Source organism: Onychomys torridus, chromosome 14 (genome assembly GCF_903995425.1).
Source record: "Onychomys torridus chromosome 14, mOncTor1.1, whole genome shotgun sequence".
Taxonomy (NCBI): domain Eukaryota; kingdom Metazoa; phylum Chordata; class Mammalia; order Rodentia; family Cricetidae; genus Onychomys; species Onychomys torridus.
The window spans coordinates 58,669,994-58,697,726 of NC_050456.1; the positions used below are offsets into that span (position 1 = coordinate 58,669,994).

At 38.2% G+C, this 27,733-nt stretch overlaps 1 protein-coding gene across 1 annotated transcript; it reads right to left on the bottom strand.

Moving 5' to 3' along the window:
- Window positions 1-26,085, bottom strand: LOC118595767 (centrosomal protein of 128 kDa-like). Its single transcript, XM_036206546.1, has 5 exons — window positions 25,671-26,085; window positions 22,718-22,795; window positions 20,418-20,531; window positions 10,201-10,309; window positions 1-1,075 (listed from the first exon to the last, which is right to left on the bottom strand). The coding sequence occupies exons 1-5, from the start codon at window positions 25,710-25,712 to the stop codon at window positions 939-941; spliced, it is 480 nt and encodes a 159-aa protein (XP_036062439.1). The 5' UTR covers window positions 25,713-26,085; the 3' UTR covers window positions 1-938.
- Between the last annotated feature and the right edge of the window lie 1,648 nt (window positions 26,086-27,733).

The following is a 27,733-nucleotide window of genomic DNA, read 5'->3' on the forward strand; positions in this document are numbered from 1 at the left end:
TACATTACAAAGGATTGCTTTATTGTTCCTGTATCTGTGCAGAGGCTTTCCTCCATGGCCCAGTGGGACTCACTTCCTGGATGATGACCATTCTTTAGCATTTGAATATAAAATTTTCTTCACTGGTAGATGAACATGGAAAGGCAGTAAGGTTTTACAAACACTTGGATGTTGAAAATGCTGGGATGTAAAAAGCAGTCAGGTAGTACCAAAGTATACAGGGACTCTTGCAGAGTGAACCCCACTGTCATAGGGGAGCAGCGTTGGGATTCGAGTCAGAGCACACCAAAGATCATCCAGGGTATGACTGCGGTGATCACAGTGGGACATTGGCCACAAGACAAATAAATAAATGGTGCTGTGAATTCTTTACAGTGATCTACGATTCAGCTATCATTTATAAATTCTTTTGCAATTAAAAATGATCATTGGAATAGTTTTAAGATACTACATGTAGTAATAGACTGCTGAGATAACAGATGAGCGGTGATAAGCATTTAAAGGGCAGTCTAGTATTACATAGGCATCTCCATGCCATGTTACAACACATGAGAATTGATGAGGGAGAAAGTATTTAAAAATCAATGGTGTCCAAATGCTCCCGACTCTAAACCTTTGCCTGGAGGGGACTCATTTTTTCCCCCTCCTTCCAGCCAGTCATTTTTGAAAGGCATCAATTATAAATTCAAGGTTGGGTTGGAAAAGTGTGACACTGGGTACAAAGCAAAAATGATCGCTTTCTCTGCCTGTATGAGTTGCCTCTAAGTGAGCTGTGTATCGTTCATAAGGTGATATTACTTCCACTGGCTAAACATACTCTCACTCACAAAGACTGACTGTAAAGTCATGATAGCCAATGCTTGGCAGTTCCAGGGAGCCAAAGCCACATGATGTCTTTAGATAATCTGAGCGAAAGGGCAAAAAGAACCAGTTGTGAATTATATTTTGTATTTTTTGCTCTCATATTCCTCCTTCTTGGACTGTGGATTTGTTCCATTCACTGGTAAACTTGTGGCATCTTCCTTGATTGAAGCTGGATCTGGGGCAATGGTTCTTTTGGTAAATGCTGGCAAGGCTAGAGGAAAGAGAAAAATAAACCAATGTGAATATAAAACTTGGGCCAAAAAACTAATCTTGTAGAAGTTAGTTAATTAAGCATCGTATTTAATCTAGTTTTCTATAACTGAACTTTACATGGACTAACAGACCTGTAGCATAAATAAAATCAGTATATTTTTCAAAAACACAACTGATTTTAAGATTGAATTTTTTAATTTGTATCTGAGAGTGGAAGATGTGTGCCTTTTCAGAATACAATGATATAAGTACAAAGAATTTACAGGGAGACATTTTGAAGGCCTCTTTTCACAGAATCCTCTGTTATACCCTCTGGGCTACTAGCAATTGATCTAGAATCAAGTTTTCCTGTCTTTCTTATCTCTCTTCAAAGCTTGAGGCCAGAATCTCACAGTTCATGGGACCTTTCCCGTCCATCCCTGCTCATCCACTAATCTTAGAAACCAACAATATAATATATATATTATAATAAAATTCTGTCTTAAAACCAACATGCCCAAGCCACACAGGTTCCCAGAGGCTGCTTTTGTCTGTCTGACTCATCAGTCTCATCTAAGAGTGAGTCCTCATGATTCTGTCTCCCAAACTCACCTGCATCTTCCTCTACAACACTACTGTCTCCTAGGTTCAGGCTGCCATTTCCTTGGTCTACTTTTTTCTTGCTCCTTAGTCATTCTGATCATTCCTAAAAAGTAAACCCAACACACTCTGCTTCTAGATAGCCTCTCCACCTTCATGCTTCTGGTGAATTTAGAATGAAATCTAGGCACCTGCCAGTGACCACCCCCCTCCCCCTCCCCCTGTATCTTTTCATCCTGGGAGACCGTTCCCCCCCTTTCTCAGAGCCTTTGAACATTCTGCTCCTGGTACAAGGATTTCTTTCCACCCAATTTCAACTGCGATAGCTCTTTTCACTCTTCAAGTTTTTGGTCAAGTGTAGCTTTCCCAGGGATGTGTCTCAGGATCACTCCCTTCAAGCAGTGGTTCTCTCCACCACTCCCCTTTGGAGCACCATTCATCCTTATGGGTTCACTGCTTGTTTCTCCATGAGAAGAGATGACCGTGTCTGTCCTTTTTATTACTGCCTCCTCCAAAACTGATCTAAAAGCCTGTATATAAGCCACTCCAGTTGATGCAAGTGAACATACTAAGATTTTTAAAGAGATAGCCAATTGCAAACTTTTTTACATGCTTTCTAGTGAGCAACTAGAAGGCCTTTTGGAGCTCATTTAAAAATATTTAGCACTTAATTGGTGAACATATAAAACCAAAGCCTAGTTTCAAAAAATAAGCAAATAAAAGAGGCAGCTATCTTGTGCTTCCATGGAATAAATAATCCTTTGATAGACAAGAAACCATGATTCTCATGTTATCAACAACCCCAACATGCTTATCTCCAAATATTATTGGCAGTTGATCCTATGGGATAGACTACTTAAAAAGGAGCTCTTCACAGTAACCAGGCAGACTTTGAACCATTAATATAATATATTTTTTTGTTATTCTGTAGACAAACTACTTTCCATACAAAAGATGTAAGCTCCCATAAATTGTCCTTCAAAATACAAACCAAGAGTGCTAAGTTTTCTTTTCCTAGCAATAGAAACTGAGGTGAAAGGTAGAATAGTTTTTATGACAACTTTTACCAAACTGCTTTTCTGAAAGTATCAAGTTAGAATATAATCTATAACTCACCTCTACATTCTATAATAATTCTACATAATGTTTTTGCCCTATTGCAAAAACACCACAGTCCTTTTCTTAGGTCCACTCATTTATTTTTTTTTAATCTACTTTTTAGGGCAGCTTAAGATTTACAGACAATTTGCAATCTATGTTTATTTTAAAATTTGGTTTGGAAACACTAATTCCACAGAAATTAAGCACGTTAGTCTCAAAAGGCTGGAGAGTTCTAGAAGTCACCAGAGTGCTATAGACCTCATTCAAGTCTAGACTAGTCTCAGCCTTGAGAGGGACCTGCCCTGGGGTCGTGTGCCTTTCATCTCAAAGGAGCTACACATGGAGACCAGTGGCCAGTCGCCACTTATAAAAAGTGAAAACGACAGCTCCCAAAGCCGACATTGTGACGCTCTCCTGACTAAGCCCCCACTGTCTACAGGCTGAAGGTAATGGAACCAGTCTTCTAAAAGAGGATCCTGACTCAGGGCCACAGCTTCCAGCCAGCCAGGATAAATTTGCTAGTGATCGCGCTTTTAATAATGGATTTCTGTGTTCTTATTTCCAATGGCAATATAAACTTACAATTTATACATTTCTTCCCTTCTTCCTGGCAGAGGGAATCTACCTTTTCATGAATTGACCTGAACTACACAAAGCTGACATAAATCACTTCTTAAAACAAACTTTCATTAATGCTGGAGCATTTTAGAGACCACAAATTATGCAGTGTTTTCCCATTTCCTTTGTTTTTTCCATGGCCCATGTTTCTGTGCTTGGTTTGGTCACAGTTTGACAGAGCTCCTACTTCGGCAAAATGAATGCCTTGGCCTCCATGGCATGGGACAAAAGGGGCCTCCTGCAGTTCATATTCCATCACAAGCAAGAGGTGCCTGTTCTGTGGACCCAGAAAGTAATATCTGTCCACGTCTACAGGGCTGTAGTCATCTCTTTGCCAAGTTTCCACACAGGTTGAAATGGTTCAGAGCTCCAAAGCCAGATTTTACACTCAATTTAGAAGTTAATAAGAAAATTGGACATTTGCTGGTCAGATATAAAAACTGAGGTTTTTGTGGTAGCGTTTGTCTTTATGTGACTCATGTCTAACTAAAGTGTATGTCTATACATCAGTTTCAAAGTATTGTAGAGAACACCAGGAGTCTTCCACTGCATCCCTTGTGATCCTCCAGAGTCAACCACAAGCAACTCTCTAAACTTCTTCTGTCTTTGCTCCCTTTATATAAAAAACTGTCTAGAATGCTATTTTTTGATTTATCATTTTTAGACATTATCCCCTACCCACCCACTTCACACCCATCCTTCCAAAAGAGCTATTTCTGAAATTTCAATTATGTCAATACTGAGTGTTTATATTTTTATGACCATGTAAATAAACACAGCTCTCAAGACACCTAATAGGTAACCTGTGACAATGTTCCTTGTCTTCTTTTTCTCCCTGAGTTTATTAATTGACTCATATCTAAATTTTTATATGCTTTTTCTTCTATGACTATTTGCTTCTAATAGCTCAATTAACTCTTCCACATTTCCTTTGGAAGGTTTTCTTCCCTCCTTAAGTCTTCAGTCACATCCGATAATCTGTTATTTCTTTGTTTCCTAAGAATTTTCTCAATCGAATCTCTTCTTAGTATGAGAAGATTTATTAAGAATGATAGAGGAAGAGCTGGCTTTACCCTTCACCTGAGCAGGATGATCCCAGTGACCTGGACTGACCAGGTCAACCCAGCTACCACCCAGGCACACATCCAGGTCTTCGAATTGGCACTTCCTAATGTCTACCCACTCTACGACCTGCTGGAGTGTGTGAAGGGACTGGTCCTGTGGAACCATAGCCACAGGATCTCCACGATTCAGAGCAGCAGCAGGGTATCCTGTTGGAGTTTCAGTAAGGGTCTAGTATTGATGGTGTATCAGAAGCCAGAGGTCTGGAACCCAACCAATAACACATTACACAATGAACATTTGCAAGTAAAGCTGTCTGGACAAAAGTGTATACTTCATGACATATTGAAGCTCACAGTGCCACTAAGTTGAATGAAGAGCAGATGGAGAGGTAGGAAAGACAGAGGAGGTAAGTGTTCTTTTTTTGTTGTTTATTTATTTATTTTACTTTTTTAAAAATTCATACTCTGTGTCTTTCACAGCATGCATCTCAATTGCATTCATCTCCCCATACCTACGTATATGCTCTCTGCCCTTGGAAACTTCCCACCCAAAAAAAAAAAATTAAGAGAAAAAAAAAGAAAGAAAGAAAGAAAAATCTCATCATAGAAGCTGTAGTATGATACAGTCAGTCACACAATTTACCCTTTTATCCATGTATCTTTACTTGCAAGTGTTCATTTCAAAGAGTCGTTGGTCTGGTTCGAGGCCTCTGGTTTCTGCCATCCTATAGATGCTGAGCCCTCACTGGGACTCCCCTTACTTATCCTGTTGTTGCCCTGTGTTGTGGAGATCCTGCAGCTTTGGGGCTGCAGGACCAGCCCCTTCACATGCTCCAGCAGATTATAGATGGGGTGGATGTTGGGGGGCCAACTCTAGTTGTGGGCCTGGGTAGTTGCAACGTTGGTCAGCCTGCCAGCTCTCCCCTGTCCTCACGACCTCACTGCATTGGCTAGTTCACCCCTCAACAAGGAATGAGGGGTGGGACTGGTCCTTCTTTCATGCCCTCAGGGCCAGCTCTACTGTGCTGCCCAGGCCAGGTGCAGGGGCCACTCTCCAGAGTGCTCCAGCTAGTGAGGGGCAGGGCCAGCTCTCTGGGTCTTTTGTTTGTTTGCTTTTGTATTGGGTTTTTTGGTTTTGTTTGTTTTTTATTTAATATTCTTATTTTTATTATCTATTTTTATTTTATTCTTTATTTCTTTTAAAGGTTTCCTTTGTGGGGGGTGCTACAAAGATGACTACACCTTTGGATACAGAGGAACTGGGAAATGAGTTGGGATTGGGGTGCCTGATGTGAAATTCCCAAAGAATCAATAAAAGATTATGTTTAAATCAGAAAAAAAAAAAAAAAAGAGTGTGAGTGCTGACTGGGGCCAGGGAAGCAGATGAGAACAAAGACAGAGATACACAGGCAGACACAATGCAGAGAGTGAGAGACCTTGGAACACTCAGCCCTAAGTGTGATGTCTCCATCACATCCCTCCCCGAAGGGGTCAGGGAATCGTGTGGAAGAGGCAGAAAGAGTGGAAGAGGCAGAGGGAATGGAGAAAGAAAGAGGAAAAGAAGAAAACGTGGTGGCCTTCTAAATGAAAAGGATCAAAGGTCTGTGAACTCGCAGAGACGAGGCAGCATGCACAGGCCCTTTACGGATCTGCGTCAGGTCCTCTGCCCTTCCATGATCGCTTCCAGTCTAGTGTTTTAGGGGCTTCCTGAGCGTGTGAGAGTGGGTCTGTCTGTGCTTCTTGTGACCTCCTTTTGGGCTCTTTTCCTTCTGTTGGTTTGTTCTGTCCAATTCGGATGTGTTAGTTTCTGTTTTATCTTACTATATTCATTTCATTTTATTATTACCCCACAGAAGCTTGTTTTTTTTTTTTTTTCTTTCTTTTCTTCTTCTGAGAGACAGAAATGGGGTAAAGGGAGGGGAGATGGGAGAAGCTTGGAGGAGCAGAGGGAGCGGAAACCATATTCAGGATATATTGTATTAGAAAAACTGTTTTCAAAAAAAGAAAAAAAACATGAGTGCCCATTCAAAGGCTCACCAGTCCTGAAGATGGAAGAATGAGTAACACAAAACCACAAACTCACTGAGATTCAAGAGCAGAGCTCCTCCAAGTTTCCCAGGCAGGAGCGGAAAGGGAAGCTGGATACCGAAGGGAAGGGGGAGGAGAAGCCAGAAGATTACTTCAAAAGATAGGAGTAAAATATCTATGATTTTCAACAGCAATCTTGGATTGGGAGACTTTTTTTTTTTTTCCACTCCCTCATAAGGAAAATCATTTCCAACCTGGAATTTTGTAGCTGGCCAAAATTAGGATTTTATAGTCAGCCAAAGCCTCGATCATGTGTCAATGGAAGATTCCATTTTCAGGGACACAAAGATCAAAGACATTTCCCTCCCTCCCACAGAAGCAAGGGGTAAGGGAACAAGGGCCCGAGAAAGTGTCTGGGGGCCTGATGCATCATGGGCTTCCTGGACAAACCCTTTCGCTCCCGGTCTGCAGGCTTTCCTTGCTCTCCCTAACCTCCACATCTGTGAGCCACGTCTTGTCTATTTTGAACTGAGTTTAAAAGGCGTGTTTTACTATTTTATTTGATGTGCACTAGTGTTGTGCCTGCATACATGTCTGTGTACCATGTGTACACCTGTTGCTGCAGAGGCCAGAACAAGATACTTGGATCCCCTGGAACTAGAGTTATAGAGAGTTGTGAGCCACAGTGTGGATGCTGTGAACTGACACCCAGGACATCTGGAAGAATAGCCAGTACTCTTAACCACTGAGCCATCTCTCCAGGACCTCTCTGAATTTTAATGAATTTTAAATTTGTAAATTACATTTATTTGAGTGTGTGTGTGTGTGTGTGTGTGTGTGTGTGTGAGTGTGAGAGAGAGAGAGAGAGAGAGAGAGAGAGAGAGAGAGAGACAGAGACAGAGACAGAGAGAGACAGAGAGAGAGAGAGAGAGGAGAGGGAATATGAATGTGTTTGTAGTTACACAGTGTCATGGTATAAATGTGGAGGTTAGTGGACAACTTGTGAACATCTGTTCTTTCTACTCATCATGTGGGCCCGAGGGATTGAACTCAGGACATCAGGCTTGAAGCAAGAGTGCTTACCTGTCTAACCATTTTGCTGTCCCTCCTGAACTGATGAAAACATCTTTTTATTAAATTTATTTGTTGGAGGGGAGGGGATATACAACATGTGTGCTACAGTATGCATGTAGAGGTCAGAGGCCAGCTAGCAAGAGCTGGTCTTCTCCTTCCCCACGTGGGTTCCAGGGACTGAACTCAGGTCATCAGGATTGGTGGCAAGTGCCTTGTACCACTCGAACCATCTTGCCAGTCCTTGGTTTTCTAAAACCCCCATTTTCTCTATTGTTCCATTCTTCCCCTGGGCCTACTTAATTTACTTCGTGTTTTCCCAGATTTGACTTCCCACTTGTCTGGTTTCTTTCCTCTTCATGTCAAGAATATTTTCTAATACTGAGACCCTTTGCCCCGTATTCCCTCTTCCCAGTGCGTGGCTTCAGTGTCTGAGGCCACCTCCTCTATGACCTCATTGGACACCAGTTCTGCTCTTCTCTCTGCTGGGCGTGGCATTTCTGAATTTGGGGATTCAGCAAAGGAGAGGTGAGAGGATGGTTTCTCTAAGTGGAATTAGTCTGCTACAAAAACAGAAGTATTCAGTCAGTGTAAACCAAATTCTTAAAAGTATTGAGAAGATCGGGATAACCTTGGCAAGAAAATAAAAAATAAAACCTTGTCAATAAAAAGAGTAAAACATAAGGCTCAATTAATCAATGGAGGAATTTAATTAAATTTTTTACAGCCTATGATATAATCAGTGACAAGTATTTCTTCATTTAGACTATGTTACAATGATAACTTTTCCTATACTTATTAATTTTATTAACTTTTCAATCACTACATTTGAATAGAAATGACTGCTTATAAGGAATATATCTTAATTAGAAAAATGATCAAGGCTGGTTACAAGATGGTACAATCAAAAGCTAAATGTAGTCTCTTTGAATGTCTATTATAATATTAAATATAATTCCAACAACCGTGATATCCTACTTCATGTTTTCTAACCACTTCCTTCTAGGAGCCATTGAAGCAGAATTAAGTAGCAGTAGAAAAATGGCTCTGCTATCTCCAGGCTTTTCAGTGTACCAGCAGGCCAGACTTCTAATGTTTTAGGTGGCTTCCTGGTCCATGTAACCTGAGGAAATTTTTATATTACTTAATATGAAAGACACAAATTCCGGCATGTATATACACACCAGATTCTGTGACACTATGTCCAACTTGAGTCGTAATCCGTATTGAAGAGTGGATTCAACTTCAGAAAAACAGAGGGTTTACACAGATACAAAATTACTTGGTAAAATGATTAAGATGGGAAAGAGAAAATGCTTAGCTTTTGGAATAAAATAATCATGATATAACGAAAACCAAACCATTTGTCAGAAACTGATAAATATTTATTAAATGAATCCATGAATATAAATAAGCAAAAATGAGAGATATCACCTTTGGATTTGACCTACTTCTTTAAGACTTATTTTGATATATTATTTTATAGCAAGCTAGCTATTTTAAATGACAGAATTATCAAATTTAATGTATAACCCTCCAGGCCCATGATAAATTGAAGAACTAAATTATTATGCAAATTAGAATCTATTAAATAATATTTGAATCCCGATGGCTTAGATAAAAGTAGACTTCAAAAGAGGACGTGTACATTCATTTACCTAATTTAATTGAATATTAATTGGGCTTTTAATATGTGCCAAGAATTATATGGAGAGCTAAGGAAACAATGGTGAGCAAAGCTGGCATCACTCATATTTTCATTGAGTTCAGTCTATGGTAGAGGGGATAAAAAATCAGTAAATAAAAAGTCCCTTAATTTAGAAATATGTGTGTGTGTGTGTGTGTGTGTGTGTGTGTGTGTGTTATTCTAAGATTCATTAAAACATTTGTATTGAGTTCTGGGTATTTAAAACAGAAAACATTTTTAAGAGCACAGCACTGATGTCTTCAAGTATGATGCATAGATGCTGAACCCTGTGGAAGAGGCCCACTAGAGAAGGGAAGAGGAGAGAATGCATGGGTAACTGGACCCATGACATTTTACTGTTGTCACAGGGTATAAACAATGAAATTTAGTGTGTGGTCATGTATGTATTCTTACTCTTAGTACGAAGAAATGTTTCTGAATAGTTATGTGCAAAAATCTTCCTCTTTTGATGATTTCCAATTTATTACAAAATAACTTTCTTTATCTGCTCATCTACAGTTAACAATCTTTAAACCAAAATTGGTTTAATTGGTCGAGTGATGGTGGCACGCATCTTTAATCCCAGCACTTGAGAGGCAGAGCCAGGTGGATCTCTGTGAATGCAAGGCCAGCCTGGGCTATAGAGCAAGATCCAGGACAGGCACCAAAACTATACAGAGAAAACCTGTCTCAAAAAAAATGAAAAGAAAGTTGGTTTAATTCACATTTTTACTTTGGATGATTTACTTTTTAAGTTTTCTTTAAAAAGTTTGAAGTCTAAAAAGGAATCTATGCTCTTCAGTGAATTGGGTACCATCAGAGGTGCTGTTGGGGGAGGGTTTTTTTTTTATAATTCATAATGAAAAATTTCTCAAACTTTACTATGAATATTACTGGCCTTAAACTTTAATTTCCCCATGAGTTATACTTTAAAAAAATCCAATTTAATAACTGGTAAAAGACTTTATTACTTACAGTTGAAGTGTGAATACCGTGGACTCGACAGGAAGAAACTGCGATCTTGCCAAGAGGATGAGTGATCTAGGCCATGAGTGTGGGAACCTTCAGGAAAGGGTCTGTCGTCCTGAAAAAGAAAGCACCTCACTTCAGTTCCATGATCACAAAATATATGGAAAGAGAGTCATGTAAATGTACTGACCATGCAACTGGACTGTAATATACAAGCTACATAACATATGCAGAGGTTACTGATGATAACCATTGCAGAAAATAAGTGTTACTCAAACACTACCCAGCGGGCACACTATGCTTTACTCCTTGGCATTTAGATTGTACCCATAAGCAACACCGAGAGAAATACCTTTAAATATGCAACCTTTTTTGTATTTAGGTCTACTCCTTATGACAAATTCTTATGTGGAAATAGTGAGTCAATAAAACAATTTGATGTTTAAAATGCATTTTATCAGACAGCTTTCTGTATGTTTATAGTAACACAATCTTACACATCCAACAAATATCTAACTAAAAATATATATAATGGAATGGGTCCCTGTCTTCATATGCTGCATAAATGTGTCATCCTTAACTATTAGATGTCAACTTTATCATTATTCAAATAGATTAAAAATAGGTACTTTGATATACTTAAATAAGTAGTAAAATTGTAATTTTTATGATTCTTCTAAAATTGTGTACTATACTCTTTACTCCCCCCCCATTAATTCAACAATAATTTGGGGAAGAATGTACTATGTGCTGAGCCAGGAACAAATAAGATATTGGGACATATGATCAGGAAACTTTTGGGTTTCCAAAAGATAAAAGTATTCATTAAACAAATAAACTACATGAAACAGTGTAATTAGAAGCATGATAAATACTCTAAGAACAGTAAATAACAGAGAGAAGAAGATGGAATAGAAGTAAAAAAGATGCCCCTTGGAGGAGATGTTCAAGGAACTATTTGAGTATAGATCAATGAAGACACCAGGTGAAAAGCTATGGGTAAAAGCAGGAGGATGGGATGATTCAGAAAAAGCTGAGCAAGTGGAAGAAGACCTTGTGGTTACAACATTCTGAACCTGGGGAAGTCTATACAGTGAAGTCTAAGAGTGGGCAGAGGCTACATTTATGACTTGAAGATTTTATTTTTAAATTAATTTGCATGTGCACACACAGGTTCAAACATTTGATGCTGTGTTTATAGAGATTGGAAGATAAATCTTCATAGTCAGTATTCATCTTCTATCTTTGTGGAATCTGGGGACTGGACTCATATTATTAGGCCTGAACACAAAGGTCTCAACCTATTGAGCCATCTTGCTTGTCCAACATTAAATTTCTTAAATATCTTTGGAAGACAACAAAAATTTTGTAAAGCAAAGGATGACAATAAGGTGGGACCATCATCTAAACACACAGGGGGAAAAGGCTGGCTAAAGACAACTGATGTCTGGAGAGAAGAATCAAGAATGTTGCCAAGGATTCCACATCAAACAACTGTGGGTGAGGTGGTCTAAGGAGATGTCTCAAATATAGTTCTTCATGTAGAAAGGCCTCATGGAACATGACTACCTGAAGAATTCACTGCCGTTTCTGGGCCTTACTCAGGTTTCTTTTTTTTTGGGGGGGGAACCACATATACTATACATAAATGTAAATAAAGGTCAAAATAAAAAGTATATGCACATACATTTATAAACACTTACATGAATGGATCCTTGATTTCCTCTCATTCCTCAAGTCATTGTATATGAATTACATATTATATATGTAATAGAGCATAGGCTCTATTACACGTCTCCACCAACCTCTTGGTTTTCCTAAATTTACTATATGTGAGAGTATTTTCTCCATCATCACTATCACCATAATCATCAGTGTCATCATCATCTATATATTTATATATCATATTTTAATTTATACTATTATCCACCCTTAAGGTTAAATCAGGATTTTTTTCCTATAAGCAAGTCATGGGACAGATGTATTGCTACAAAAAAGGCTTGTTCATACTTGAATTTCCTAGAAATGAAATTGCTGGATGGTATATTTTTCAGTTTCATAGAAGCTGTTAATACCAAAAAAAAATTCAAAAGGCTGTGTTTTTATTTTAATACAGTTAAATACTTTTAGCCTTGTCTGGTTTGCTTCTTTCAACCTGAGTTAGTTACAAGTATGCCATTTAATTTCCCCACTGTGGATAATCTTTAATCATCTTAAAATTTTTGCAATGATTTTTATCACCCAGAATATAGTCTACTTTGGAGAAAGTTCAGTGTATACTTTAGCTGCTGGGGGCCTGATCTGAAAGTGTCAGTTAGCTCTTGTCGGTTAATGGTGCACTCTAGTCTTCATTGATTCTTCTGCTAATAGCAGTATTATGAGAAAAAGTGATAATGTTTCTAATTACGGGCCTGCTGTTGTTGGTAATCATTGCTCTCTGTCTTCTGAGGCTCGGTGGAAGTATTACTCCTTCCTTTCACATGGCTTAGTCATGACTCAAATATTCATACTTCCTTCCTTTACATATGAGAACAATGGAGGTTTAACTACATCTTTTAAGTTTTAAAATTTCATGTTTTCAAAATCCTGTCAGAGGGGCCTAAAGAGATGACCCAGCTGGTAAGAGTTCAGATGTAAGTTTAATTCCCTGTGCCTACTTCAGGTAGCTCACAACCCCCTGTAACTTCAGATTCAGGGGGTTGGCACCCTCTTCCAACCTTCACAGGCACTTACACACACACACACACACACACACACACACACACACACACACACAAAGAAATATAATCTTTAAAAAATTGTCCAAATTTTCCATATCATTTTGAAACAGAACCAGCAAAATTAACTAGTCAAATTGAATTATGAAGGAACATTATTTCCTAATCCCTTTGAATAATCAACATGCTAGAGCATACTTCATTTTCCTATATTGCTCCTATGCCCCTATATTTCTATTTAATCTGTGGAATCTCAATTTAAATATATCTTCCAAGGTCATCAAAAATTTAATGCTTCTTTTTAATTTCTATATATTATGTAATCAAGCACTTTAGTACCAAGAAGAAAATACTTATTAAAAAGGAAGATTCTTTGCAATGTTAATAATGCCAGCTTCTGCTTTTTAACAATTCTTTTATCCTTAAAACAAGGCCCTGTTTTTACTGCTGTCTTAAGTCTGAATAGCCCAGTTAGCCAGAACTCTGCAAAATTCAATGGATGAAAGAACTTGCATTTTCTAGTATTTTCCCTGGGCTTCTTCCACTTCTCTTTCATAACTCACATTGTAATTGGTTTCTTAAAAGCTGTTCCAACTTGCCTGAGCTCCTCTGCTAAAGTGATATCTAATGACTGATATTTAACAATGCACACCAAATACTTCCCTCCGAGGAACACTGTTAGTTCAAAGTTTATAAGTGATGCATTTAATTTTAAAGTCTTTTTTTTTTTCCCCTGGAGAAAAGGAAAATAAATGCGTGTATTTCTGGATCTGTGGCAGGAATGTTTTCCTGAACGTCTTTCATCAAATACTGCACACTCTCTCTATGTCCACTCCACCATGAACAGCTGGTATTCCATCAGTGTTCCAGAGAGGTTAACTTCTTCCTCAGGAAACTTCATTCTTTCGGAAAGTTCAAACTGGACATTCCCCTAAAGTCTGCGCTTCATATCTCAACTTGTACCTCTGCTAGTTCTGAGTTTAATCACCTGGGTGGGGCTTTGATTTTCACCAGCAGCCCCCTCCACCATGTAGCCCACTGTCACCTGTAGGAAGAGGATAATAGCAATATATGATGATACACGGAGACTAAAATTGGCTCACTGTGGATGTTGGCACATAGGAGGTCGCTATTCTTACAGCTGCAGGTTCTTTTCTCGTTCTTTCCTCCTCTTTTTCTTTGTTGAGAAAGTCTACATAGCCTAAGCTGCCTTGAACTTACAGTTCTACTGCCACAGCTTTGTGCGTGCAGGAATTCCAAGAATCAGCCATCCTGGGCAGCATTCCTTAGGGCATTGTTCCAGATCACCTCTAAGTCCTCTCCCACTAATACTTTACCATCTGAACCAATGTGAACAGAACTACCAACTATGCAGACCATCTTTTCTACAGGAAATCTAAACTGATTCAACAATGCTATAAACCTCAGGCAACATTCATCACTAGAGTTACAGACTCATGAAAATACTGTTTTACAAACTGGGATTAATGACTTTAAAAATAAACCAAATTGAGTGGGACACCAAATTGAGTGGGTAGGAAAAGGTGGGTCGATTTGGGAGGACTGGGGTGGGAGGCTGGATATGATCAAAGTGTATTGTATGCAATTCTCAAAGAACTAATTAAAAAAAAAAAAAACAAGACCATTTGATGACTCTTCAGGAAGTTTCCTATCAGTATTAGCAAACATAATTATTTCATTATTGACACCTAGTTGTATAAAATTTTATATTCTACACCAAAGGAACTAGGGTATGTAGCATAACGCTATAGTGGGATAAAAAGTTAATATATTTAATTGAATTATCACTTCTGATCCACAACTGTTTTCAGATTTAAAAAAAAAAAATCCCAGTTCAATTTGGATTTTTGCAAAAAAATTTTTTTAACTTAAAAAAAAAAAAAGATGAAATCAAGAAGTTAAACATGGAACCATGTAAGTCCAGATGGTGTTAAAGGAATAAAATGATTCATATTTCCACATGATTTGATTTCCAAGCTAAGATTGGGATGTTTCACCCAAGTAATACTGGGAAAAATGGCAATTAGACTTTTGCTAGATTTCTACACGAATCCTAGAATACAATCATCAGCTTATCATGTATGCTTGGTCTTTATTCTGGAGTCAAAAGTGAGGCCACACAACAAAGGGTATTTCCTAAACTATCACATTCACTTATACTTACACAATTGTTTTCTATATGTTCTTAAATTTTTACTTTACACTCTATGTAAGTCTCCCTCCAAAGTGTGACAAATTGGCTGAGTTGAGGGATGCACAGCAATATATTTGCATAGTAATTTACATTTAGTTTCTCATCAAAGTTGGGAAAAGGTAACTATAAATGACATAATAGGGATAAAAGGGTTAATGCTCTCTTACACTCTCCTACTATTCCCAAGCAATGTCTGTGAAACTGTATGAATACTACACTGGTAATATATTTTAGACTATCAAAAGTGAAATGTCCATGCATTGCCTACAATCTTGAATTTCACTAGGAGTTGTGCACAGCATGGTTTTAGAAGCTAGTGTTGCAGATTTGAGTCAGAAATAGCTGACTTGCGAAAGTGCTGAATGCCATTATTTGCTGTGAGCAAGGCATAAACAAATTACAGAGAGATTCAATGAGTGAGAAGTGACTTCCAGGAGCAAACCAGGGACTGCTATCACACACATGGTTACACTGAACACACATGGCCAAGGGCTTGGGCAACTTCTGCTTTACCTTCCTAAAGACAGCCATTATCAACATATCCTCACCTCTCTCCTCTAATCCTGTAAGCCAGCTGCTTCTTCAAATAGAAGCTGCACACCAACTCTTCAGGCGTAAGTTAAAATCACGGTTTTCTTTTCAGACAGAGGAAGAATGGAAAGGGGGTGTGCCTTCTGTGGTTTTACCAAAAAATTCCAATGTTAATTAAAACCATATATTTAGTATGGATAGAGGTAACAAATGGAGGTTTTTTTGGGGAAACCACGCTCCTCCGTGAATTCAGATTAGTGATGCTGTGTTACTGGCTCACTGTGGACATTCTGTTCTATTTGAAACAGCTGGGGCTGTGAGGAAGAGTGCATTTCCTACAGAAACTCAATTAGGCTGGATGGAAAAGAGGCCATGAAATGCTTCTGTTGTCTACAGAGAGTCAGTGAGAGTGTGCTGGACTCGGCTTTGAGTTGAATTCTAAATATAAACTGAGATCAGGTTTTGTTCACTTAGCTTGGTCAGCTTAGTACACTAGTATATTATCATATTTTTATATTCCATCATGCTGTTAAAATTGTACACATTAGGCTGCTCAGATTCCCCACAGGTTTCTAGAAACCGAATCCTCTTGGTCCTGCTTGTGTCACAGGGGTAGAGAGCAGGAGAGGGCCTCCAGGACTGGGTAGAATGAAAATCCAACTTGCCTGCTTCCTGCTCACACTTCTTTCCCTCCATGGTGTGCTCGTGTAAGATGTTGCATTTCTTTCTTACATGACAGCAATAACATGAGAGAAGCCAGATGCCAATAGGGTCCTACCCTTCCAACAGTTATTTGTCAACAGCAATACAGGAGTCAACCAATGAAATGCTAGTAAACAACCTCTTCCAAATTAAGACATGAACAAAACATTTCCCTGTACCTTGTCATTACAAGCCTTTTTCTAAAGACTCAACAGCCTCGTCCTAAATCCCCAGTAAGGTTGACTGTGGATCCATAACTTTAACTTTTCATCTGCACCATCACTGTTTATATGTTTACATGAAGGATTCTATATTTATATTTATATATGTTTATATATATTATATGAAGGATTTAAATTGATGAGGGCTGGTTCTTCCCTTGATGTGCCAATCTCTTAAGGCCCTACTACCATGGTATATATATATGTAAAATCTAAATTAATGTTCATTGAATACTGACTTCAGAAAAGTAACAAATGTAAACAAGCTCAATTAGAACAGAAGGTCCCCAAAGGCTCACTGATTTGAGTTACATATGTCTAAAAATATTCTAGGCACATAGACAATACACAGCATACACAGAGGAATGATTTTCCAAAATGCTTGGGAAATATTTGACAAAGAAACCATTTTATAGCGTGTAAGGGAAGAGAGACTAGAGTATCAAAATTTTCTTTTTCTAGTTATGAACTGGCAGATTTTTTTTTCATAGAAAGTCAGTAATAAATATTTTAGGGTTTATAGGCCCTATAGTTTCCACTGTTCAGCCAAAGCCTACAGTGAAGCACAAAAGCAACCCCAGATAATACATAACAAATGAGTGTGGTTGTATTCCAATAACGCTTCAGAACTGGCTTTGTCTTAGTTAGATTTAATCAACGTGGGAAGGAAAGGGTTTATTTTTTCTTACACCTCCTGGTAAAAGTCACTGAGGGAAGTTAGGGGAGGAACTCAAGGAAGAAAGGAACCTGGATGCAGGAGTTGATGTGGAGGCCATGGGGAGTGCTGCTTACTTGCTTGCTCAACTTGCTTTCTTATATGCCCCAGGACTACCAGGCCAGGGGTAGGACTACCAGGCCAGGGGTAGGACTACCAGGCCAGGGGTAGCACCACCCATAGTGAGCTGGGCCTTCTCACCCCAATCACTAATTAAGAAAATGCACCACAGGCATTGTCTTTGTTAGGTTTACTATTGCTGTGATGAAACGCCATGACCAAAGCAAGTTGGGGAGGAAAGGGTTTATTTGGCTGATGCTTCCATCTCACTCTTCACCAATGAAGACGTCAGGACAGGAACTCAAAGAGAGCAGGTACCTGGTGGCAGAAGCTGATGCAGAGGCCACGAAAGATTCTTGCCTAGTGGCTTGCTCTTCATGGCTTGCTCAGCAGTTTTCTTAAAGAATCCAGGACCACTAGTCCAGGGATGGCCCCACCTACAATGGGCTGGACCCTCCCCCATCAATCACTAATTAAGAAAATGCCCTGTAGGCTTGCCAACAGCCCAATCATAAGGAGATAATTTCTCAATTGAGGCTACTTCCTCTGTGATGACCCTAGCTTGTGTCAAGTTGACATAAAACTAGGTAGAAGGGGCATTTTCTCAATTAAGTTTCCCTCTTCTTAAGTGATTCTAACTTGTGTCAAGTTGACAAAAATCTAACTAGCACAGGCCTCTTCTCTCAGTCTCTTTAAATAATTTATTTGCAAAAATGACTATTGGTGTCCATAACTGGCAAGATAGTCTCATAAAATGTCAGACTACTGCATTATTTAGGGTAGGCATCTGTTGAAGTTGGTGATGATCTATATATTCATCACAAGAATGGCTAAATATGTGAAAATGTTTACTGAGTATTAATTCAGGAGTATGGCCATTGTATAATAGAATTTGGGCTCTGCTACACTTATACCATCTATTTCAAAAATTCTCAAGATTATTTTTTCATATTTCCAAGTTTTTACCCATCAAACAAACAGGCCTGATTCGTCTTCAGCTGTAAATCCAATTTTACATAAAATTTTGCAGTTACTTGCTGCACATGTTAAACATTCATGCCTTTGCCATATGCTATTATGAAAATTGCACTGATTTATAGCAGTTTGACACTACTAGACAACACAGATTCACCTGATAGAAAATCATGTGGTATTGGGAAATAATGTTTTAAATGTTTAATATGCATCCAGACCTCTGTTAAACTGGTAATAATGTAGTTTTGGAGAAAACTTTTACAACATATTAAAAATACAGTCCTATATTTTGTGACTGTGAGCCATATGAAGTCCAAACATAGTCAGTAATAGCATAGTGGTCAAGCACATAGAATATTGCACTTAGGTAGACTTAGGTTTAAATACTGATTCAACTGTTTAACCACTCTGTAACCTTACTTTCCTCAGTAATACAGGGAGACAAATAATATCAATCTGACAGCTGCTGTAAGGAGTAGGCATAACTTCACATAAAACATGCAATACCTGTAAAAGTCTGTTCTAACCTTCTCAATAATCAGTAATTATCACTAGCTCCTATTGTCTACACATTAAGTTCTATTGAAGGAGAAATGAATAATTCAGAATGTATGGGACTATACAGGAATGTTGAAAGAAGATTTAAAAATTGTCATACAAGACAAAAGGTTACTACTGTAGCTAATAATCCTAACTTTAAAAACTGGTAAAAAGGAATAGAATCATGAGAAATTCTCCTAACTGAAGGTATCAAAAATGCAGTAACTATGCTAAAAGGATTTACAGAAATTAGTACTATCTCTCTACCCACTGTGTACTCTATCAAATTATGTTAGGAGGGAGGAGGCTCCTTAGAAATAATACTTGGCTGCAGTAAGTGAATACATACTGTATAACAAATATTCATTAGTATGTGTGTAAAATGGACACTTTTTCGTTTTTGCTTTTATTGTAATTATAAGTACACATCTGAACATAGATGAATTCTCTGTGGGGCAACATTCTTCATGTGTGTGTTTTTGTGTTGGGGGTGGTAATTTTGCCCTGCAGGGGTCATCTGGCAATGCTTGGAGATCTTTTTGGATGTCACAATTTGGGTAGCTGTGCTACTGACACCAAGAGGGATGCTAAGTGGACCTTAGGGATGTTGCCAGCCATCCTATAATGCATAATATAGCCTCTGAGACCAAAAACCTGGCCAGAATATCATGATATTTAAGTTAAGATACTTGGTTTTGAACTAAGATCCTCCAGGACCGTGGTGTTTTGAAAGAAAATGGCCCCCAAAGTGAATGGCACTATTGTTGGAGTAGGTGTGGCCTTGTTGGAGGAAATGTGTTACTCTGGAGGTTGGCTCTGAGGTCTCCTATGCTTAAGTTACTCCCAGTGAGACAGGCTACCTCCTGTTGCCTGAAGTTCAAGATGTAGCAGTGACCTCTCCAGCATCATATCTGTCTGCACGCCAGCACTATGTCTCGCCATGATGAGAATGGATTGTACCTCTAAACTGTAAGTGAGCCACCACAATTCAATGCTTTCTTTCTAAGAGTTGCCATGGCATCTCTTCACAGCAATAGAAACCCTAATTAAGGCAAGGGCCAAATGGGTTCATCTGTCTGCCCTCAATGGATATTGGGGAAGGATTAGGGAATGGTACTTCTTTTATCAATATGATAACATGATCTCATGCATCTATGTACTGGTTACACATTTACATATCAGAAGTCCTAGCATAGAATTTGCCTACCTAAGAGAATAACTATAAATACCAAGGCTACAGGTTAAATAGCACAGGATGCTGGACCTCAAGTGGACTTCAGTGCTGAGAGCAGCTTGTCTTACACATGGAGGAGGACAATCATTTACAGTATCTTTGACCAAGCAAGTGACCAGGGTTTCCCTGGCTCAGGATTTCTTAAGTGGCATCAATTTCCATAGACAGACAACATGCTCTAGTACCAATGGAATCAAGTGCAATTCTTTCTTTCCCAAGTACCCTGACACACTGTCACAGCTGCTTATAAGGTTATAGAATTAAAGATGATTAACAACCCAAGACTTCAAAAACTGTACATAAAGAACATTACTTTAAAGCTCTTGATTCTGTATTTGGTGTCATCTCGGCGCTGTTGAAGAGAATCTCTGTGAATTCTGTATTTAGAGTATCTGCCATCAGTTTTCTCAGATAAACTGGAGGAACCCTGGAAAAGCAAGAAAGGGTTCAAAATTGGTGAATGAAAGAAAAATCAGTGCTAGAAATTAGAGTAAGGAAGTAGTGACATGCGGAAAAGTAACTGTAGTCAGCATTTAGAGAGATACATATGAGAAAAAATAGGTGACCAAGGGAAAAGAAGAAAATGGCCACGCTGTACTTGGCCACAGGGTAAGATGGGTGTGATATACTGTCTGAGACAACTGACCCTCCCTTTCCAGCTGCTAACAACTACCAATTGCTCCACAGCTGGGGAAGGGGCTGTGTGCCAGTGGATCACATACATTTTTAATTTAGTGTTTCATTATTCTTCACAATCATACAAACTCAGAGCACAAATAAATTAAGAAAGCAACATGTTCAGGACCTTTCTTCTATTTTTTTCCCTTCTCTTCATTTTCAGTAGAAAGAAGGAACATGACAATTAGCTATGCCAGGCAATATTTGGGGACAATTTAAAAGAAAATGAGGTAAATGATTTTGGTGTGTACAATCATCTATGGTAGAGAGTCTGAAACAATCCCAGAGAATCTTCGTCTTATTAGTGGTTCAAGTGAGGAAGGGGAATTGTAATTCCAGTTCCAGCCTTTTCATTTTCATGAGGAAAGCAAAGGAAAGAAAAGAAAGCTGCCCAAGGAGTTATAAATGCTTCATCCAGAGATAGGTAATTTGTGGCAGATTTGGGGTGGAATTTAGTACCATACCCTTCCCACCTTATCAAATAAGCAATGTTTAAATACAGATGACAGAGCTGAAGCATTTTTTCTTCAAAAATGGGCTTACAAGAAGATGAAGGGAGAAAAGAAGGGAGGATATAGCCACATTCAAGAAAGAATAAAGTCAAGCATATCAAAATAGGATAGAGTTTCTATGCAGTCATAACCATGGGACTATCAGAAAATACATTTATAAAGTATATTTTTGCATATATATTAGTGGTGGTACCATGAGTAGGACCCACACAGATGATAGTATTTATGTCCTTCAATTTGTTTTAAGAAAGTATTCCCTGAAACATTAAACCATCGGGGCATGAACTTGAACTTGGATAACCGTTTAGGTCTTTGAATTCTTGTTTATATCATATTGTTATATCATACATAATAATAATAATAAGTAATAATTATTATTATAATTAATAATGATTAATAATAATATTTATGATGATGATGATGATGATGATGATGATGATGATGGTGGTAGTTAAGACATTCTCCACACAGGGTTGTATGAGGGTGAAGGAAAACTATGCAGTTCTGTATGCCGATGTCCTAACCGTCTGATGGTGATTTAAACTGTAAATACACATTTACATCGTGAGAAAGAATCAACACTTTAGTAAAGGATACAAAGAACATTTGGTTTATCTGTAGCTCTCTAGTTTCAAGATGTGTCAACCAACTCTTGGATCACACTAAAAACGGTTCAGTTGTGGAATCATCAAAAATACTCATTATATTTTGAGATCTGCATGATATCATTGATTGCAACACAACCATGTTATTGCTTGCTGACATTTCCTACTTAAATGTATCATAAAATAATATGCTATATTTAAAGAGAGCCTAAATATTATGTAAGTCATACTTTTAGTAATTTTTAAGGCCAGTTTGAAACAAGAGGCTACATGTTCACAACATGAACCCGTATCACTTTTAGTTTTAATTTCTTATTTGTAGCTAGTGTGTTGATACTGTAATAAGCTATAAATTGCTAAGGCTATACTTTACATTTGCATCCCCTAAAGGGATGTGTGATGAAATAAACTCTAAACTATTACGAACTTGATTTCACTTGCCACAAGAGAGGAATAACTATGAAATACGATGTCTCTAAAACAGAAAGTATCTCATCTTCCTGTTGTCACTGGTACATCTCACCCCCTTTAATTCTTAGGTTTTCTAAATTGTTGTTACAGCTTTAGAAGGAAAAAGTAAATTTCTAATAGTAAGATAAAAGTTTCCATTTTCCTATATTATATTAATACAAAAGTTTGGTTATTTTCAGTTCTGACTTCACAGATGTCAGTGAACTCTGCTCAGATGGCATTGCTAAAAGTCCCCAGTGTTCTTCAGAAATTCCTCCCTTCCTACAAGCTTCCTTGCACATCAGGAAGATGTCAAGTGTTCTAACTCAGACAAAAATAATGAAAGAGACAAGGCAACTCTTCCTCACTCTGAAGTCTTTGAAATCTTCCAGCAGGCTCAGTTTCTCAGGCACAGATTCCAGATGGTCTAAGGCCACTCGGGTACTCTAGGAAAACAACAAAACAAAGCATAAGGGGACTCAATCAAAAATTAATATTCTCAGAATCAAAATACTGAAAACAAGACACACCACCAGCAGATTAAACTATAAGTTTATAGCCAAATAAGAACAAATATTTTCAATACATCTTTTAAATTGGGGGAATTATTTCCTTTCACAAAGTATATGAGATGCATTTGCAAAGCTGACTCCTTGAAAAGGCTTCCTAGATAATTGCATTCAATTGACATGCTATGAAATTTTCTATAGAGCATTTCATATTTGCATTAATTTACAAAAATTGCTTCAGTGAACACCAGAAATTAACCACCAGGTGATGTTGAGAAAAAGATGAGTTTGCAGGTACATTTCTATGGAACACATTCGACACTCTCAAATGTCATCATTACAAAGAAAAGAGTTCTCAATAATTACTTTTGGGAAAAAAGAAAACGCAAAGTGGTTCTCAGAAGACAACCTTGAGCCAAAGATGGTATATGTACTGGTAACCAGCATTAGCATTTGAATTTGAAAATAATTTTTTAATTAAACAAAGCAAAAACATAGACAGGTGATGTGAAACTCAGGGCATAAATCTTTGAGCTGTAGGTGAGTTAGTGACCACCATGTTCCACTGAGATGTCTGACACCTTTCATGAACTATTGTTGGGAATGTCTTTCTATATACTGTGAATGTGTTGCTCTGATTGATTGATAAATACAATGCTGATTGGCCAGTAGCCAGCCAGGAAGTATAGTATAGGCGGGATAAGCAGAGAGGAGAATTCTGGGAAGTGGAAAGCTGAGTCAGGAGACACTGCCAGCCACCGCCACCATGAGAAGCAAGATGAAAAGTACCAGTAAGCCACAAGCCACGTGACAACTTATAGATTAATAAAAATGGGTTAATTTAAGATATAAGAACTAGATAGCAAGAAGCCTGCCACGGCCATACAGTTTATAAGTAATGTAAGTCTCTGTGTGTTTACTTGGGAAAACTCCAAGTACAAACTATGGTCTAGAAAAGTCATTGGACTTAGCAGTGAGATTCCTCGGCTCTCATTCATACCCAACCCCATCCCACCTCCCTACTCCCCCTGCGCCCCCTTACTCCGCTACACCCGCCGAGAGGACTGCGGGAGCCACATGCTCCAGGTGGTCTGCTCTGAGACAGAGGAAAGCTGCCCACCATGTTGGGTTTCATGTGAGTGAAACAACTTTAACCTTGTTAAGCTGTAGATTTTAGGGTTTGGTATTTATCAACAAACAGCTCAACTAATTAGTTCAAGTGATGCGTACGCTGAGGATTAAGTAATTAAAGTAGGCAAGTCATATGGTCATCTGGCTTTTTATTGTTCAGACAGGTTCTGATTTATGGGCATGGCAGAAGTTTTTCTTTGAGAAGAGTTCATCACTTTTCACTCAATCTCTCTACTTGATCCCCACTCCATTCCAGAGGTTGTGTGCTCTCCCTGATGTCTCACACCAGGGCCTCACCAAGGCAGTTTTTCCAGAACAACTACTTTATGTCTCCCACAGGCTGTGGGCACTGCAATGGCTGGAAGCAAGAAAGTAATGGGATGTCTTTGTTCAACATACTTTCAATTCTCCCCTTCCCACCTCCCCCTTCTTCAGTAAAGGTACTAATGAGTACAATCAAAAGTCTAGCTGGAATTCTGCAGGGCAAATGGTGCTTGCTTTCCATTGCTGTTCCCTTAACAGGCTTGTGGGTTTCACCTTTTCTGTTCTGAGTTCTATATGACATCTTCAGTGTTTTGTAATTTGAGAGTCACAGCTGTTTTCTAGTTTTGTCATATATAATAATAAAAAATTTTGTCATATATAAATCAGTGCTCTTATTCTTCATAAGCTTTTAGAAATTGCCCATGCAGTTTCTACCATTTTGAACAGGAACTTGTTTTGTGCTGGTCCAAGTTAATCAAGTGTTCTTTCTCAGGGTCTATTTAAAAGATTTAGTATTTTGTTCCTTCTACTTAACATTTATATTATCGTTAGTTTTTCTGCTTCATGTACTTACTTAAACTGCCACACACTTTAAATGGATTCACTTAATTTTTCCACAGGTTGTAAAGAGTCATCAAAATGACATTTTTCTTAATATAGGACACAACATGTAGGTTTCAGATATCAGGGAGGATTTTTGTCACTTTGTGGAGCTATATTTACTTAAGTAATAAAATTAGAGATATTTAAGAACTATATTAGCTCATGAAACTAAAACACAAAGCAAAGCTCTGATAACTATTTGAAGACAAAATTATGAATTGAATAAAACTCTTTTCATAAGCAGATTCTAATAGATTTTCAGTACTAAATTTTATTTCCTTTTTCTCTCATTTGGAAGTGATCCTCTGAATCTGAAGAAGTTTAAACTTACTTCTTTCTCCAAATAAGCAAATAACCTCTATAAAACCTGAGTAACTTTCAACCACCCAGATGACTTTATGACCCTTCTCTATTTTGTTTTTGCACGCTCACATATCAGTTTATTAGGACTGTGATATTTTGGGTATATATTCAAATGGCTACATTATTGTGGCATCCATTAAAAGTCTTTGCCTCATTATTAAGCACAATTATTTGTATAGTAGTCCTTTTACCTCATCTATGTCTCCATTAACTCTCTTCATATTTCTCATAATTTATTTCAGTTGGGGAGTGTGTGTATGTGTGTGTGTGTGTGTGTGTGTGTGTGTGTGTGTGTGTTTGTGTGTGTTGTGCATGTTAATGTTGCCTAATACTTTAAAGGGTATGGAAAAGTCTCCATTAACAATCTATAGATTTTTCAAGTATATTTCAGTATATGGTAGCAGCAAATGACATTATTAATTTAATTCTTTAAAACACATCAGATATTTACAGAAAGGTGTAAAAATGGCTCTCCCTGGGCAAGGCAGCACATGCTTGTAACTTCAGCAACTGGGAAGTGGAGGCAAGGGAACTTCCAATTCCAGGAATACCAGGTGAGTCCATATCAAAAAGAAAGAAAGAAGGCTCACTTCTGAAAAGTAATGTAACAGTTATCTACCATATATAGTTCTAGTTTCTTGCAGGGAGCTATACTCACATAGCCTAGAGACAGTGGTTAATCCCAACCCTGTTTAGAAGCATAATGAAAGATCAAATAAAAAATAATTTGCCTGTAAATTCAATCCTGAGTTACATTTTAATCTGCTCTGTACTGCTCACACCACCAAATGCACTGTAGACATATTACTATATTATTATATTACATATTAAAATATTATGAAGGGCCAGAGAGTATAAGCAACAGACAATCTCTCTCTCTCTCTCTCTCTCTCTCTCTCTCTCTCTCTCTCTCTCTCTCTCTCACACACACACACACACACACACACACACACACACACACACAGTAGCAAATCCAGGATGCAAATTCTAGTAACATGAATGCAGAAGTGGCAATGTTCTCACTACAACCACCATGCCACCCCTCCACATTTTTATAAGACTAAGCTAACAAGGCATATGAAGCATCTGGAAGCTGTAATGTGGCTGCTTTATTTCCAATCCCTTTTCAGCCATCAACAATTTCCAGCCATGCTCTGAAGATATGTTCTTGATGGGACTGTTTTTTTTAGCAGTGTTTCAAGAGGAAATCATGAAGAATTTCATCTTTTAAGCTCAGGACCATGCATATCTAATCTATCTATCTATCTATCTATCTATCTATCTATCTATCTATCTATCTATCCACAGCAGTCAGAAAGATAGACACACACACACACACACACATACACACACACATACACACACACATACACACACACACACACATACAAACACAAACACAAACAAAGGGAGTCTGGATATCATAGTGTGTGGGAGGAGAGCACAGACATCTGCTCACAAGAGTTTCCTCAAATAAACATTGACTGAACAAAAACAAATGCAGTTATCATTCTCTAGACAGTCTAATGAACTCATGGATCGTTATTAAATGCCCAGACAAAAGTTTGTTGTTTAATTTTATCTTCTCCTAAAAGTATAAGTAAGTGTTAGAAGAAACTGGAATTTAGAAACTTGTCTGTGAGCCCCTGTGGCTTGCCCACTTACAGATGTGTTCACATGTCTGTCAACAAAGGCAAAGCACAAGCTGCCAACTTCACCCTTCCAAAATTTCAACACACTTCAGCCTCCTATGGAGCCGAGCAGTTTGAACTGGCCTACAGAACTGTTCCCTTAGATCTTCCTTTGTTTCAGACCAGAAGGAAATTGAATAATATCATGTGACAGCATAAGTAGCATCAATTAGGACTTAGAGAGAGGAATGCATTACAAATCTTAGATCCTGTCCCCTGTGGAGAAAACTTACGGAACAAATTTGACCATAGGCTGTACATGCTTCTCTTTGTAAAAATGCATGCACATCTGTTTAATTTTATTAATATATAACAAATACAATTTTCTCACACTGGTATTGAAATTGTATGTGTAGATGATAAAGGAGAAATTGTCTATGTTTTTAGGACTATGTGTATATTTCTGGCACAACATACATGTTAAATAAACAAGGTTATGAAGCAATTTATTTGGGTTCAAAAATGTAATTCTATTTCATTTGGAAAGAAATCTACTGCAAAACTTTCCTGACAAATGGCTGAACGGTGGTGAAAAGACCTGAGTAAACACAGTTCAAGGACAGGAAGGGTGAGCTCACATAAAGGACGAACTGTATGCCTTTCCCTGATGCTGACTCCATCCAGCACAGCTGTATTGGCATTAAAGGGCCCTCTTTTTATCCAAAGTGTCTAACACCCTCTGGAACCAACCCGAACAGTAGCAGGGACCAGGCCTGCAAAGCCTGGTGCTGCTGATGACATCCTTCATGAGGCCCAGAGAAGAAATCTGTGTGGGTTCCTCCAAACATGAACAGAATCCTTCATTTATACACTGAGAGCAGGC